The sequence below is a fragment of the Echinops telfairi genome, unplaced genomic scaffold (assembly GCF_000313985.2).
Source record: "Echinops telfairi isolate 266 unplaced genomic scaffold, ASM31398v2 ScPeMD7_7420;HRSCAF=8458, whole genome shotgun sequence".
NCBI classification, from domain to species: Eukaryota; Metazoa; Chordata; class Mammalia; order Afrosoricida; family Tenrecidae; genus Echinops; species Echinops telfairi.
The window spans coordinates 51315463-51331840 of record NW_022111320.1 but is presented as its reverse complement, the minus strand read 5'-3'; the positions used below and the strand labels follow the sequence as shown (position 1 = coordinate 51331840).

At 46.1% G+C, this 16378-nt stretch overlaps 1 protein-coding gene across 1 annotated transcript in view; it reads right to left on the bottom strand.

Moving 5' to 3' along the window:
• RBM6 (RNA binding motif protein 6) overlaps positions 1–16378 on the bottom strand; it is a 92281-nt gene that overhangs the window by 11323 nt on the left and 64580 nt on the right. Inside the window, exons 5-6 of the mRNA XM_045297713.1 lie at positions 4474–4548; positions 1684–1744 (exon numbers count right to left, since the gene is read on the bottom strand). Coding sequence (XP_045153648.1) covers positions 1684–1744; positions 4474–4548 — 136 coding nt within the window. The remainder of the gene's footprint in view (positions 1–1683; positions 1745–4473; positions 4549–16378) is intronic.

Genomic DNA, 16378 nt, shown 5'->3' with positions numbered 1-16378 from the left:
GGAGACATTCTCTGGGCGCAATGTAGCGGTCATGCAATAGCAGGAACAGCCTGGTTTGCGTGCTTCCTGGCTGAAGTGATCATAGCCACCTGTGGTATGCTGCCCAAGGGCTTTCACAACCCCCCAGTCTTTGTGAGCGCAGATGAGCAAGTTTTTCTGGAGGGGAATAAGGTACTGAAGCAACCCAACAAATGGAAAGCCTCAGCTGTGTATTCACCTTCCCCACACATGGGTTTGGTCTTGATCCTTCCCCACGCCTACCTCACAGCCATCACTAACAAAGGCTGGCCAGTGCAGGCACCCTCAAAGTCCCACTGAGAAACTCTATGTAGGTGTAGTAACCTCTAATCTTGGCCAAACCAATCCTTCTGATACTGCACTCAACTGCGTGTTTGTCCACTGCCCTCCCACAAACCTGCAGTGGAGAAACCCGAGACTGCCATGAGCCGCAGGAAGGCTCTTCGTGGCCTCTACCTAAAAGCTCCTGGGAGAAATTTCCTTTAAGATCAACAACTTGAAGTATTAATACTACTATAGAGGAACAAAGCGCGTCGGTTCAGTTCTTTTTAACAAATAATGCATTCCCACATCTTGCTTTCTCTTGTTTATATTTTCATCACTGAGAGTGAGCCAAAAAGGCTTTTAACAGACAGAGCTCCTGTTTGTCAACATGCACCCCGCCGAGGGGCAGAGCCTTCTGAAGGCAGCATTCCCAGCTCTCTTCACCCCCAGTCTGCACTTTTACTTACACCATGGCAACAGAACTTTGACATCCTTGAGGGGCTCAAACCATATTTCTCTTAAGTATTTCTCTGACTGAAAGCGCAAAGTCAGGGAGGGAGGAGGGAGGAAAGGGTGTGGTTTTCCGGTCAAATTCTCGTCCTCAGCTATTGCTGGCCTCCAAGAACGAGCAGGAAGCAGGAGGTGCACTCCTCCGTGTAACTTTCCTGGTCTTTTTCTCACTAGTGCAATTTTCTATTTTCTTAAAACTTCACAAGCTCCCATCAAAGTCCAGCATCCTGTCAAGATCACCCCTTTGGAATTCCAACAAACAGGTGCCACAACTTGCTCAATCCAACTCTCTACCGTGAACGGAACTGCCCTAGCAGATCCCCTCAGAAGGCACTGCTTTGACTGGGCCCTGTTTGGAAAGCACCCTGTGGAGGCTAAGACAAATTTATCACTGAGAGGACCATCCTCGGATCACATAGCCAGGTGTGAACACACTGTTGTTAAGAATAAACTTGAGCTTTTTAAACACTGGCAGCAACACTTTTTGATTTACTCTGCAGTTTCCCTCATGAAGCCTCCTGCAATACCCAGAAGGGATGCAGATAAGCAACATTACAGAAAATGAGTCTACAACTGCACAGCACTATGGGGGTCTTCAGGAGGCGTGGCAGATTTGGGTTGATGTTATGTGGACTCTTTCCCAGCCTAGCACTCTGTTCCCTCAGTATCTGTTCCAAAGACCTCAGGCCAATCTGCCGCCCACTGTTTCCTCCCAATGGGACTCCTGAGACCCACGATGGTTCACATGGACAGCTCCCATGAGGCTGCACGTCACGTTTTAAAAGGCTTTCAGATAAACTTGGTGTTTACAGATAACAAGTTTTCAAGCCAAGGAAAGCAGAATTTGCCGCATCCAATGCAAAAAAAACACCAACTGTGGTCAGCACTCACCTTCCCGTGGGCCTTTGCAGAATGAGCATGAAGACCTGTGTCCACTAGTGTTGCCTTTATGCTGCAAGGGAAAACGGAATGCATTTACTCCAACCAAAGTACTTCAAGAACTTTACATATAAGGGGAGCATCAAATAAGTTCACCCCAAAGTGCAAGTAAAAGATCATGGATCTTTCTGAACCGCCTTCATATATCCAATTCAGTAAACACTTGCCCAGACTGAAAGAAACAAGCCATATGCCAAAACACCTCAAGACCTACAGGATCTTTGATCTCTCCATCCGAGCTGGCAGACTGGATCCCACAGGCTGCTAAGAGCAGCCTTCTAGGAGGACATGAAGCGTTCCTGAACAAGAATGTTCACAGAAAATAAAACAAACTACCTCTAAATCTTTATTATTCCGCACCCAAAACTGAGTTTCTGAGCGGGTGATGAGAGACCCACTGAGAGTGGCTGGAAATAAGAAGAATTCAATGATCAGCTCTTTTCTCAAAAGCTGATAACCAGGCACAAGGAAGAAGAAATAGACACAGAAAACCAGTGCTCCTGGCAGCTATTTTGCAGAAACATTCATCCAGAACGAGAGACTTTATAACGTGAACATTTCTTTTTGTTTAACTCTATGACCCCCGCAATCAAATGCATTGGAGGCTGTCTGTGCAGGACGGCAGCTCTACAAGCTCAGACGTACAAAGCAGCAGCCTTGGCTATAGTTGTACAATTCTGTTACCAAATGTCAATGCCTGCCTTCTCCCTACTAATAGCAAAGAGTTCACATTTTCTCCCTTTAACAGTAACCCAAGCTCTTCATTATGTAAGAGAAGTGATACTTACACACTATAGTTAATATGGAAAATATAATGGGGGTGGGGGGTCACTCGTCAACCTATGACAGAGACAGTGACCAAGAAAATATTAATTATCATCAAAATCCCAGCGGCTCGCTTTGGAGAAATGAGAAAGCAGAGGCTAAAAGTCATATGGAATTGCAAGGCATCTTGAAGAATCAAAACAATCTTGAAAAATTTGGGAGGACTCATTTTCCAGTTTCAGACTTACTAAGGAGCTAGAGTAACAAATCAAGAGTAGTCCTAGAGTAATGGTAGCTCTAGAAGTCAGCGAGAGTCTAGGAAAAACTCTTCCCATCGTGCTTAACTGATTCTCAATGAGTATCAAGATCACATGATCGTTCAAAAAATGGTGCAGACAACTGGTCTGTCATAAGCAGAAGAGGGATATACAAAAACTAACTTGCGAGTTCAAAAAAGTAAGGGTAAATCTTGATGATTTTGCCTCCTCAGGAGACAACAAGGCCAACTGACACAACAGCCCACAAAGGACACATTCTACATACTACTTGGTGAATACTGACTAGGATCTTCAAAACTCATGAGTGTCTTCCACCTTCTCCCCATTCCGAGAGAAAAAAGGTTGAAGGCCATACGGGCCAAGGACGAGTCCGTATGGGTCACGGACCACGCACCCGTCAGCCCACGGCTCTGAGAGGGTGCACATAAGAAGGTCCCGGACGCTCACAGCCATTGCTCAGCTCTGACTCACAGCAACCCGACAGAGAGAATGAGGGGAAATGTGGGGCACGACGCCAAAGCATTAAACACAAGACAAAACAAAATAAAAACCTCATACTAGCTGAATTAATAGTTTCTGAGGATTAGGGGAGGTTGGGGGAGCGGGGGTGGAAGGTGGAGCTAATAACAGTAAGTACAAAATGAAGAAAATGTTCTAAAATTGTGATTTTTTACAACTCCTTTTTGTAAATAATTTTATTGGGGGCTCGTACAACTCTTATCACAATTCATCCATCCATCCATTGTGTTAAGCACAATTGTACAACTCTTTAATAATATATTCAAACCACTGAATTGTATGGTATATGAATTGTCCAATAAAGCTTCTAACTAGTAGTTGAGAGTGTTTAGCCATTTACCACCTTGTAAAGCGATACCCACAAGATATGGAAGCGTTGGCTCTATGAAAACCATGCTATCAAAGTTATATATCATTAAGAGTAATAAAATGTCAAGTTAAAATTTTAACTGAACTTTGTTAGGTAAGACAGCATTTTAAATGAATCATGGCTTAGCAACTTTGTAAGTTTTTCATAATTACCTTTGAAACTAGGCAGTAGCAGTGAAATTAAAACTGACCTCTAATAAGTGGACGGCCAGCGATGCCCGAGGTGGGTGAAACTGCCCCCTGGGGGGGGGTGCAGCAAAAGCAGATTCCTACACTTTATCCTGGATAAGGGCTATAGTACAAAGGTTTTACACTGTCAGGAGAGTCCTGAGCAATTTATTCTGGGATGGTAGGTCAAATAAGTTTGGGAACCTATCAGATAGCCTAAGATCTTTAAACACGCCATTTTAATAGAATATGAAAGTTTCAAAGTAAAATACCATGGGTACCCTTGGGGTTCCCTATCCAAAAAGTATATATTTCCCATTTCCTCAAATCCACGCTTCCAAACACTCCGTATCTCCTATGACTACTTCCAGGAAGAGTGACAGGAAGAGGTCAGGTGTCAAGAAACGTGTATTTTCAGATGAGAACCCAAAGAAAGCACACGTCTCTGTCAAGCGTCTCCCCCTCCATGGCCACAGGAAACAAAGAGTTACTACATTGCCTGGAACTGCAGTTCAGCTGAAGCGAACCGAGGAGGAAGAGCTTTGCCCTGGACAATGCACACTACCAGGCAGCAATCCTGGAGGTGTGGAGGGAACAGAGGGCTGGATCGCTATTTCTAAGGAAATGAATTCTTGGCACTTACCCGTTTGCAGTACCAAAAATCTGGGCTTGGTATGTACTCAAGGGTGACCTCTTGGTCATGGATGATTAGAGTTCCCTGTGAAGACAAAGACAGAAACCATCAACATCACCCCCGGGCAGATGGAGGGAGACTGGAAGGCACAGAGAGCCTCTCCAATCCCCAAGATGAAACCTTTTACAAAAAGAGGGAGCCTTTTTCTTCACTGACAAAGGAAGTAAATGGCTATTTACAGCCACAGGCTCAGGCGGCATGGCACAGCGGGCTTCGGCTGAAGCGGGGACAAGGGGAGAAGTGGATGAGTCTTCAGCTTTGGCTCCTGCGGTCTGGGGGCTGGGTCCTTGAGCTGGCGAGGTCCAGTCTACTTCTGTCGTACACGCTTGCCAGCAAGTCACAGAAAGGCCGGGCGGCTTGGGTGTGGGCACCTCGGGAAGCGGCGCTCTTCCTTTGGCAGCACGGAGGGGCAGGCACCCTCCCTTACAGGCATCTTCTTTGCCACAGCGGACTCACATCTCCATGGGGTGGTAGGAAGGGCTGCACTTTGGTATCTGAACATTTTCTTTGAAACATGGCTGTACAGCACAAACACCCAAAGAAGTAGTACAGTACTGAAGAGAGGAGAAAGGGGAGGCCTCAGCGCAGGTCACAGTCTTCTAACGGGAAGCTGTAAAAGGCAGTCAGTGGAGGTGGTGGCAGCAGCATCACTCTGGCTTGGAGCCTGCAGAGCGAGCTGGCCCTGAGACCTAAGAAGCAACCTGTGACCACTGAAACCCTTAGAGGAGAACTGCCACAGAACAGGTGAGCAAATGTGCTTGGCACACCTGGAAGTACAGAACTCCCTTGCCTTTTCACTTGGGGCAAGTCGAGATTCTATTTCCCACGAAGAAACTAAGTCTGACTAATGCTAGGCAGCAGAGACCTGTTGGAGCGGAGGAGGGCCCGCACCCACCCGTGTAAGTGAACTAACCGAGGCTGTGACTCTGGAGCTAGCCCCAGGCTGTGTTCTCTCTCCGCCCTCTAGGGTCCTCCTCGGAGTCTCCTCAGACAGGGCTCTGAGTCAGACAAGCCATTGCTTTGCAATTGGACCTCAGTTTCTTGCTCGAATCCACACATCTGCCAATTAATGCTTTACCTCTCTGCTTTGCACACCAAAAGAGTCAAGAGAGATACACAGAATAAAATTATTGTCTTGTCGAAACCAAAAGAAAATTGCCTGCTTTACTTGGGTCCTAGTTTGGGGGCCTGTTCTAGAGTTCAGAGGAAAATAACAAAACTGTATGAGCATTTTTAATAAGTGCTTACTCAGTGCCAGAAACGGCCAAGGATATCATCTTACTTAATTTCCGAGATGATTCCATGAAGGAACACTATTTCTACTCTACAAGAGTGACAAGATCAAAGAGGCAGGCTCACCTAGCTGCGGAAGGTCAGGCTGGAGTCACGTCTGGAGCTTAGAAACGGCCTCCCCACTACACCCACCGCCTCTTGCTCAGTGTTCTGGATTCTGCCCTCAGTATCCAAGCTAGGAAAGGGAGAAATTCTGCAGGCAGGGAGGATCAGAGGCGGGCCACTGCGCTGAGGGCCACTCCTCCCACACAGCAGGGGGGCCAAGATGTCCCTGTCACCTGGAGACAATACATCATTTCAGAGCACACTCTGGACCCAAGTCCTTAAATTTGCATCCCTTCAACTCCATAACCTTCAGTAAGCCTGACATTTCTCTGGCTTCAGTTTCCTCATCTGTGAATTTGGGACAATCGTGTCTAATTCATAGGGTACTTGTAAGGACTCAAGAGATGAATGGAGTTTTGACAGCACATAGTGAGGGCTCACTCAGAACCACGAATTACTGAGTCATGAATGCTTGGGAGGACTAGACAGGATCAAATTCTCACTCATTTCTCTTCGCTTGCTGGTCAGGCGGAAGTATTTCACAACCCGTTTCAATCTACTAAAAGATGACGATTTTACAGGGAATGGTCACGGCAAGTCAGAACTTGTGTCTTTATGGTAGCGCTTAGTGTAAACTGTCTAGTTGTTGGGCTAGATCTTAGCACCCAGGCTAAATCTTGCTACGTTACCAACTTCAAGTGCAGCACCTGGTACAAAGAAGGAACTTCATAATCACTTGCGAGTGAACGAGAGCCTGCATAGCTCCGAGGACCCCTGAAGGCCCAGCGTGCTTAGGACTACACAGGGGCCCTGGGGTGAGCACTGCTGGCCCAGCGCACAGCTGAGCACCCATCCTTTTGGGCGGTGCCACCAGAATAAGCCTTGTCTGTGGACTGTGGAGAACTGTAAATTCTAATTTCGCCACATGGAGGCAGCAGGAGACTCTGGGATTTCTAAGGCAAGGAGCACTTTAGACTTCTCAGGTAACAGATGCGCTGTCCCTGGAGCTGCGCAAAACCCTCCATGGAGGGTAGGGAACGTCCCCTGCCTGTCATCCCATCGGCATGTTAGCTTTGAGAAGATGCTCTTGAGCAAATAGGCTACACCAATGACTTTATTCCCCAGAGGCCCACCACAATGCAGATGGGTCTCTTCTTGTCAGCCGCACGTGGCCAAACACAAGCTTGCCAGACAACACGGCTGAGGACGAGGAAATGGCTTAACATCACTGCTGAAGTACAGCCAGTGTTTTGGTAAGAAAAACCGCAGGAAAATCCTTCAGAGCACACTCCGGGGCAGCTATCACAGGCCCACCCCAACGGCCGTCACCGTGGGCTCTGATCGGCTCCCCGGAGCAGCCATCGGCTCCTAGAGAAGTGACCTGTGGGAGTAAAGAGTGATACATGCCTACGGTGACATGATCACTTTTAGCCGTTTACCATTTTCATGGATTTGCACTTTGATTCATCCTTTGATTGCCGACTATTTATTAAGCTGCTAAAAGCCAAGTTACCAAGAAGGCCAGGAGCCTGCCTCCTAATGAAGCTTCTCATATTGAAAGAAAAACCAACAACACCGCCCTTCTCAGCTCCAACCGGTTAGATTTGCTAGATCAAAATCTGCCAGATAAATCTTCCTGAGCCCTCACTTCCTAAGTAGACGTCAAAGGGTCTTAACATAAAGTTGCAAAAAAACTCTAACTCCCCACACCTCAGGGAGGCTGCCTGCAGAGTCACAGATCCAAGCTTGAGGGCCACTGAAGCCAACCACTTTCTTTTCCCCTTTTAGCTATTGTCCATGATTCCATTTTGTGACTGCCAGCCTGTGAGAAGGCCGTGGGCTGGAGAATTTGGAATCTGCCATCTGCTGGGGTTCACTCGTAGCCAGGCCTCAAGGGTTCTTAAGGTGTTGATGATCTCTAACAGTTAAACTTCCCGTTCAGACTCTCACTGCTTAATCCTATCATTAAAGTGGGGAGGGAGGGAGAGATGGATGGATGGATGGATGAAAAGAAGTTCAGCATTGACATCACTAACGGGAACAATCGACATGAGTCGGTGCTTCTTCCAGAGACCGAGAGAACCCTGGTGGCTGACGGCTGCGAACTGATAGTTCATCAGATAGTAAGTACCCTATACTCACACAGCAATGTACAGTTTACAAAGGCATTCTTCACAAATGTCACCACACTTGGGTCTCACAGGTAATGCACAGCTAAGACACATGGAAGAGTGTGGCTGGGATGCCTGCAGCAGCCCACAGATTAGCAACAGAGTGAGACCAGAAGGCTTTCGTTTTACCATGTTTGCTGGCTTAAACAAACAAACAAACAAACAAACAAACAAACAAACAAACAAACAAACAAACGCCCAGGGAGTCAGCTAACCCTTACCGCTTGTCACATCACAGCCCTGGCTTCTCAACGTACAGAACTACAGCCACACACAGGCAGCAGGTTCCTGGAGCGTTTAGAGAGACATTGCCATCAAGGCATTGTTTCTTAAATACCCCACATTGACCCACTCACGGTGGCCATACAGTTCTTGAGCCCACTCGACATTAACTCAATCCCAACTCCTTAGTCACCTTAGCTAAGGGAGCCCTGGTGGCGGAGTGGGTACATGTCGGGCTGCAAACCGCAAGGTCAGCAGTTTGAAACCACCAGTCACTCCTCGGGAGCAAGAGGGGCTTTCCGCTCCCATACAAAGTCAACAGTTGCAGAAACTGACTCAATGGCAGCAAGTTTGGTTTTGGATTTTGAGTAACTGCCCCACAGGGGTTTCTAAGGCTGTAAGTATTTATGGAGGCAGACTGTCAAGCCTTTCTCAGTCCTAGCAGCAGGAGGATCTGAACCTTAACCTTTAGCTTAGCAGCTTAAGTGCTTAACCATTGTACGACTAGAACTCCTTCAATTCTTTTTTTTTTTTTAGTTTTTTTTTTTTAATTTTTCTTTCCGTGAGTGAGAGTGAGTGAGTGAGTGAGTGAATGAGTCAGTGAGTGAGAGTGAGTCAGTGAATGAGAGTGAGTGAGAGTGAGTGAGTGAGTGAGTGAATGAGAGAGTGAGTGAGAGACTCTTTCAATTCTTACAAACAAACAAACATACACCACTTCACTGCGAGGAGATTTTGACTCAGCGCAACTCTATAGCACAGGGTGGAACTGGCCTGTGGGTTTCTGAGCCTGTGACCTCTTTGTGGGGGCAGAAAGCCTCGTCTTTCTCCCTCAGGGCAGCTGGTGGGTTCCAAGTGCTCCCTGTGCTTAGCAGCCCCCAACCAGTCACCCACTTCACCACCCGGGTTCCTCAAGATCGCGCGTCTAAGCCAAAGCACTGCTAGTAAACAGCTGCTCCCAGGAGTTTCAATAGCCAGGACGCAGGAAGAGTGAAAAACCAAAGACCAGGTTTACAGCAGACGCCATTCCTTTGGAGTCTGAAAGGGTAGTCTTTATGGAACCCTCTTACAAAGCAATCAGGACCGTGTTTTATTTTTCAAGGATGGTACAGTTCAATTGTTGTTATAAATTTCATTATTCCCAAAGACAAAACCCAAATGAAACAAACACCGGAGAGGAGGAGGAGGAGGAGGAGGAGGAGAGGGGAAGCAGCGGCCAAAAGCACACAGGTGAGCCACACAGGTGACCCCCGGCCATTCTGCAGCTTGGTCCTCTGCTTCCCCTGGTCTCTCACCAGGGTTTGAGCAGCCTCTAAGTGCCTGGGTGGATCCACTGAGATATCAATTGGAAATAGAATTCCACTCCAGGTTCCAACTGAAGGGCAAGGGCAAGGAGACAGCGCCCTCTCAAATGCGCATTCCTTATCGTGAGACTGCTGTTTTCTAGTTTGGGTGAAAGAACACAAATTTTTAATAAAATATATTATTTAATAATAATATTTACTACTACCTAAGCAGCCTATCCAGATGGCACTCAGTATCTTGCTAAGACCCCACCTGCGCCCTTTGAAGCATGCTGGCGAGGCCCCAAGCTGCCCAAAGCCAGGGGCTCAAGCTGCACACACACAACCAACTACAGATTGAGCGGTGTCATACGGTAGCTTGGTTATCTGGAAGGCATCTGGTGCTGACAATATATTCCACCCCCTCCACCGCCACTCCTTCCCTGTCCTATGTGTCTATCAAAGGAAGATTCCAGTTCCTCCAGAGAGGGCCTCTTGCTGTGAAAGAGAGCCAGGGATCTGCCACCTTGGAGTCCAGGTGAGGCTGAAGAAGAACTGATCTGCCCGCCAGAGAGTGCGGGCATCTTTGGGTGGCGCTTTTGAAAAGCTTGACAGTTCAAGCCAGACCAGCGACCCTTCAGACACAAGGCTGGTGACCTGCCACAGCTCTGAGAGCCCTATGCAGCAGTTCCCCCTGCACCCTGGGGTGTCCTGAGCAGGCAACAACCAGGGCTGTGCAGGAGTTTCCCATTCTACAGAGCAGCTGAATCTGTGCACGGCGGCAAGAACAAAAAGACCAAATATCGACAAATATATGGTAAGCAAGTTGATAATTCAAACAGCCAAAGGTGTCCAGGATGAGAAGATACGATCCAGCAACAGGGACTAAGGCTAAGGCTGTCCGGCAGACTGGGCACTCACCGCTCACACCACAGGACAGCCAAGTGATATGCAACACTCTTAGAAGAACTGAACTACCGCAACCCACTAAAATACAAGCCTTCCAGTGTTGCAGTTTTGTATCATTTAGAAGGATGTTTCAACCAAAGGTCATAAGAAACTTCAGCCTTGTTAAGATTTCTCTGGTTAATCTCTAAAAATGTGGCCTAACTCTTAGTGGAAGTAGAAGGTTACTTTTGAACATATTTTACTGATGCGGTCTCAGAATTCCCCTGGGGATTCAGGTTTCTGCAGCCTATACTGTTAAAATTTTTCTTATCTCAAAGTACTCGAGATGGAATGGAGACAGAAGCCCACACAGCGGTTCTTTCTAAAAGGTGAGACCCTAAGATACACGTTTCAGGCACCCACGGCTCAAGTGTTTTCAAGGGTCAGGTGAGATGCTCTCTCCCACTGCCATTGGGGCCCTCTACCCCGAGTTGAAGGGCAGCAGATTTGGGTCAACTGCAGGGCACTGGTCTGTGTTCTGAGTGGACTGCTGTCCCAGCTTCCATAGCCTTTCTCAAAGGGAGACCCTACATTCACCATCAGTGCTGCCTAGGGTTCTAAATGGAATTGCTGTCACACAAAAAAGGGCAAATTTTGGAAAATACAGAGCTTCTTATTTTGCTTTGTTTATTGAATAACAATCTAACAGTTTCTTTTCCTCATCACACTGATCGTGGGAGGTGGTGGGAGACGGTCCACAGATCTCTATCCACTGACACTGCATAGGCCGATCTACTGAGCCCACCACAAAGACTACCCAAGGAGCAGACATTATTTCTCCTGGTTCCTTATCTGCAACCACCCACCCAAGAGCCTGTTTTCTTAAAGGCTGCCTCTTACTTAGCTCCTCTGGTTTCAAAGTCCTTGTTCATATATTTCAACAAGCCCTGCTGACTGACTTTCAGCAGAAATAGTACTCTAGAAAAAAATGAATAAAATACCGAGCTGCCAGACTTCTGACACACATGCACTGTTCAGTCACCACTTTAGAAAGGCTCCACCGGCCATTCTTTTCAATCCTTAGACAAACAGATGCAGACCAAATATCACTCTGTCAGAAGCTACAAGACGAAGAACTAAGGCTTCAAGTCAGAAAAGGTGCATTGAGCTAGGAGGTTTCTAATGCTTTTAGATCTATGCATTCTCAGATGCAAGTACAAAAAATTATCCAGTTCCAGGCCCTGACTTAGGTGAGGGTAAAGGGTGGGGAAGAGGCAGCTTTTTACACTTAAGTCATAAGTCAGCCAAATTTAGAAAAATTGTGCTGGGCGATCACATCATGGATAGGATTGCAGGAACTGTGTACACAGGGAATGGGACTCCGTGGTAACGCCAAGGGATTTTGGAAAAGCCAAAGTCCTATGTCACAAATAATGCCAACTAGACAGGCTGTCAAGGGTTCAAAGAGCTACAAAGCACAGCCCACAGACATCAAGAAACCTTCCTAATCATAGACCCAGCAGGCATTTGCTCTATGCTCCCGCAAGCTATCAGAGATGCAGCCTTGAGAGGGTGCCAGACTCCCTTGTACAAAAGACACACCATCCAGTGCATTATAAGGAGTACCGACCACCCTTTTTGTTTGAAGGGATCAAGATGTCTAAAATCAAAGCAGTCATATAATTGGAAATTGCGGCCCCTCATAAGAAAAATTGGAGAAATGATACACTCAGGAAAGGAAGAGCTTTCACTGGTTTTCAGCAGCATGCAAAGGTTTCTATTAGAACAGCCCACGCATCTGGGTTTTCCAGAGCAGTGCCAGGCAGAGCAGTGTAAAATGAACTGAAGGACAGAGAAGCTGGTCAACAAAGAGCTTTACACTGTAATACGGAGCTGTAGACTCTTCTTACAGAAAAGTGCCTTTATCTTAAGAGAACGAAAGATGAACCACAGACTCAGAAAAAGATCTGCAAAACAAGTAATTGACACAGGACTTATATACAGAACAGACAAAGAACTCTTAAACGCAACGTTAAAGTAACCTAATTTTATAAATGAGCCAAAGATCTGGACAGACAACTCACCAAAGAAGACCGACACAGCGTCCAGCCTAAGCCTGTGCAGAGATGCTGGCATCTGTGCGATTAGGAAACTGCAACTGAGAAAGCACTACACGCTTCCTAAGGGGCCAAGCCGGAGCCTCTCAAGGACAAAGAGGAGGATGTCTGCTCCTGGGAGGAGTTTGACAGACCTCCTAGGAAGGCTGAGACACGAAACACCGAAACACCGACACCACAAATGCTGGTGAGGGGGAGCAGCAACTGCAACAGTCAATGATTCTGTCTTCAACCAATTTTTGGAAGAAAATTAGGTATGTGTGTGATGGCTGGTGGGGGTGGGAATGTGTTACAGCTACTTTGAAAGACAGCTTGGCAGTTGCTTACAAAGGTAAGCAGTTTTACTAGGAATAGAACAATCATCACACACCCTGGTATTTACCCAAGTGAAGTGCAAACTTAAAAACAACCAACCAAATAACTCACCGCAGCAAGTCAATTCTAGCTCACAGGGCCCTTTACGACAAAGGGTAGAGCTGTCTCTGCTGAGTTTCTGAAACTGGAAACTTTACAGGGTGGACAAGCCCATCTTTCTCCTGTGACAAACTGCAACCCAACATTTGACCTGCTGCACCACCAAGGAAAGCAACTTTATTTAAAATGGATGCAAACGAGATCTCTCAATAGATGAACAAAACTGTAGTGTATCTGTACGATGGAGGATTATTTATCATTAAAAATAAATGAGCTATCAAAAGTCTTGAAAAGGCCAGGGAAATCTTAAAGTCAGCCTGAAATGGCTACATACTGTACTCCAATTATATGATGCTCCAGAAAAGACAACAGTATAAGAGACAGTAAGCCATCCCTAAGCGGCACAAATGGTTAAGCATTCAACTATTAGATGAAGGTTGGCTGTTCAAACCCACCCAGAGGCCTGGTGAGCTACTTCTAAAAGGCCACAGCCTCAAAGACTGTGTGGAGTCATTCCACTCTCCATATACCAGGCCGCCATGAGTCAGAAATGACTGGACAACAAACAATAACAACAACATTAAAACCTAAAACCAAGCCTATTGTCATTGAGTCAGGGCTCAAACCACAGACCGAGACAGTAGAGACCCATGGGTGCCAGAGGTGGATGGGATGAATAAGTGATACACGAAAGACTTTCAGGGCAGTGAGTTACTCCTCTGATGCTTTGACAGTAGGTACACATGCATCAAATGTTCAACAGAGAGCAAATCCTAATTGTAACAAATGCACCCTGCCAATGAAAAGCGTTCGTACTAGGAGAAAAATTGGGCCAAGGAAAGCTGCTTTCTACTTAAGGTTCCGATAAACCTACAATTGCTCTAAAAAAGAGAGCCTATTGATTTATGAGAGTCTTAATCCTTTACCTACCACCTCCTCACACCCTAAAAATCACATTAGTTATGCAGAATATGTACTCCTCATTAGAAAACACGTGTTTCCTAAACAGCTGGCTAGGTGTGAGGGTTCCAGCAGTAAGCTAACCCCCATCCTGTTCTCAGGAGACTCTGTTTCCAAGTGGGAGGATAATAAAAAATAAATCAGACACATATGTTTCGATCTGAAGTTCTCAGCCGCAGAAGCACAAAACACATGAGTTCTGCAACACTGAGGAGTGGAAAACTTTATGCCAAGAGCGTGTAAACAGTGTTGACAAGTTCACCAGATATGAAGTGTATGGTGAACTGCATTACAAAACCAGTCAGCAACACAAAGTAGTTGTCAGCTGCTATCGAGTCAGGCCCCAACTCACGAGACCACACGCGCACACAGCGCCTCGTCCCGTGCCATCACTACAGTCAGTTATGGTTTGGAGGGTGGTGGTCCAAGGGGTTTTCATTGGCTGGTGTTCGGAAGGAGAAGACTTGGTTGTGCTCCCCAGTCTGGACGTTATGCTGAAAACGGTTTCATCAGAGCCACACCCAATCTCTCACTGACAGGTTGGTGGTGGCTGTGCACGAGGTACACTCGCTGGTAATTGAACTTGGCCTCTCACGTGGAAGGGGAGGATTATACCAAACAGCAGTATACACATCACTGCAGAGGGCGGTTCAACAAATAGTATTATTAGGTCCCCAGTAATCTAATTAATTCTTTCTTTCTGCTCAATCAAAGGATCAATTGGATGTGACCCAGATGGGAGAAAATGACCAACAGCACTGAAGAAAACCAGAGAACCTAGAAGCAAGTATGAGGGGACTTCACAAAGCTCATGGAAAAACGGAACTAAACACAACGGTAGTCTTTGCTGTGAGCTTTTCGAAGCCCCTCCATAGGATCAAGACATATTCTTACCAAGACAGGCTTGGGAGAAATGCTGGTACTTTCAGACAGAAGAGGTTCTACCTCTGCCTTCGACAAACCTTTCTAAGCAGTAAGATTCAGAATAACTCATGCGAACACTCCATCTAAAACTGTCCAGATAAAACCTGGACTTTACTATACTGGTCACTTCCCTGGCTTTTGAGTCATTCACTCTTCTACTGACCTTGTGTGCCAACTCCAGACATTGACATCAAAGCCGCTCTAATCTATAGCATATACTTTACCTACTGGTCATCACGACTGTTCCTCTCTGGGTCATTTTAGAGATACATTACGTCTAAAAGTTTAATTTTTAATTACTTTTATTTACATATACATTTCTTTTATATTGTAAGAATAACTAGAGATTGGTTTGGAATCTGGTTCTTAAACTGCAAAGTTAAGGCATATTTGCCTTCATTTTCCTGGAAGCAAATTCAGAGGTGCCTGGAATAAGACGTGTCCCAACCTTTCTTGCAATCAAGTGTGGCTGTGACTAAGTTCTCATCAGCTGGACATACGCCACCACACTTGCAAAACCCAGTATCTGTCCTGAAAGGGCGCCCATACTTCTTTCCATTTGCTGTTCTTCCCCTTGGTTGGCAAGTTGGTGATGACTGATACTCAAGCTGCCACCTAGGCCAGGATTAGGATGTCACATGATTTGGAAGATAGAAACTGGGTCCCTGATGAGCATGGACCTACCAAAGAAGCCTTGGGTGGCTCAGACTACATTTACACTAGAAACACACTCGTTTCAACCACTTTTGTTTCTTGTTTTTTAATTTTTTGGTCATTGCCAACAAAATCCAATCTATCTGATACAGATCCTTTTAGAAATATTTTGTGATAGGTAGATGTGGGCAATAATGTTGCACGCAAGTTATAGACTATGATACAAAATTATGAGCAACAAAAGGAAAAAGTAGATGAGTTGGACTTCATCAAAATTAAAAACTTATACATCAAATGACTTTATCAGGAAAATGATGAGGCAACATCTACAGCCAGGGTGACAATACTTGTGAATCATAGACCTGATTTAAGTTTCATATCCAAAATAGATGAACAGCTCAACGAGGAAAAACCAAATAGATTAAAAACGGACGAAGGACTTGAACAGACATTTACACAAAGACGACATACAAAGAGCCAAAGCAAGTACATGGGAAGACGCGTAATATCATGGTCCCTGACTCGTGGCGAACTGCGCTCCACAGGGTTTTCTGTGGCTGATCTTTTGGAACCACATGACCAAGTCTTTCCCCCAAAAGCCTCTGAATGAAATTAAAACTCAAATCTTTCACTTAGCAGCTCAGCACTTTCCCCCTTTGGCGCAATGCACATCTAAACCACGATGAGATAGCACTTCTCACCCACTGGGATGGCTACAGAGTGTCTGGGTGGTGCAGCAAATGCTAAGTGGTTTCTACTAACCAACCACAAGCCTGGCAGTTTGAACCCACCTGGAGACACCTGGAAGATAGGTCTGATGAACTGCTTAGAAGCCCCTATGGTAGGGGTACTCAAACATTTTAAACAGGGTGCCAGTTCACTGTCC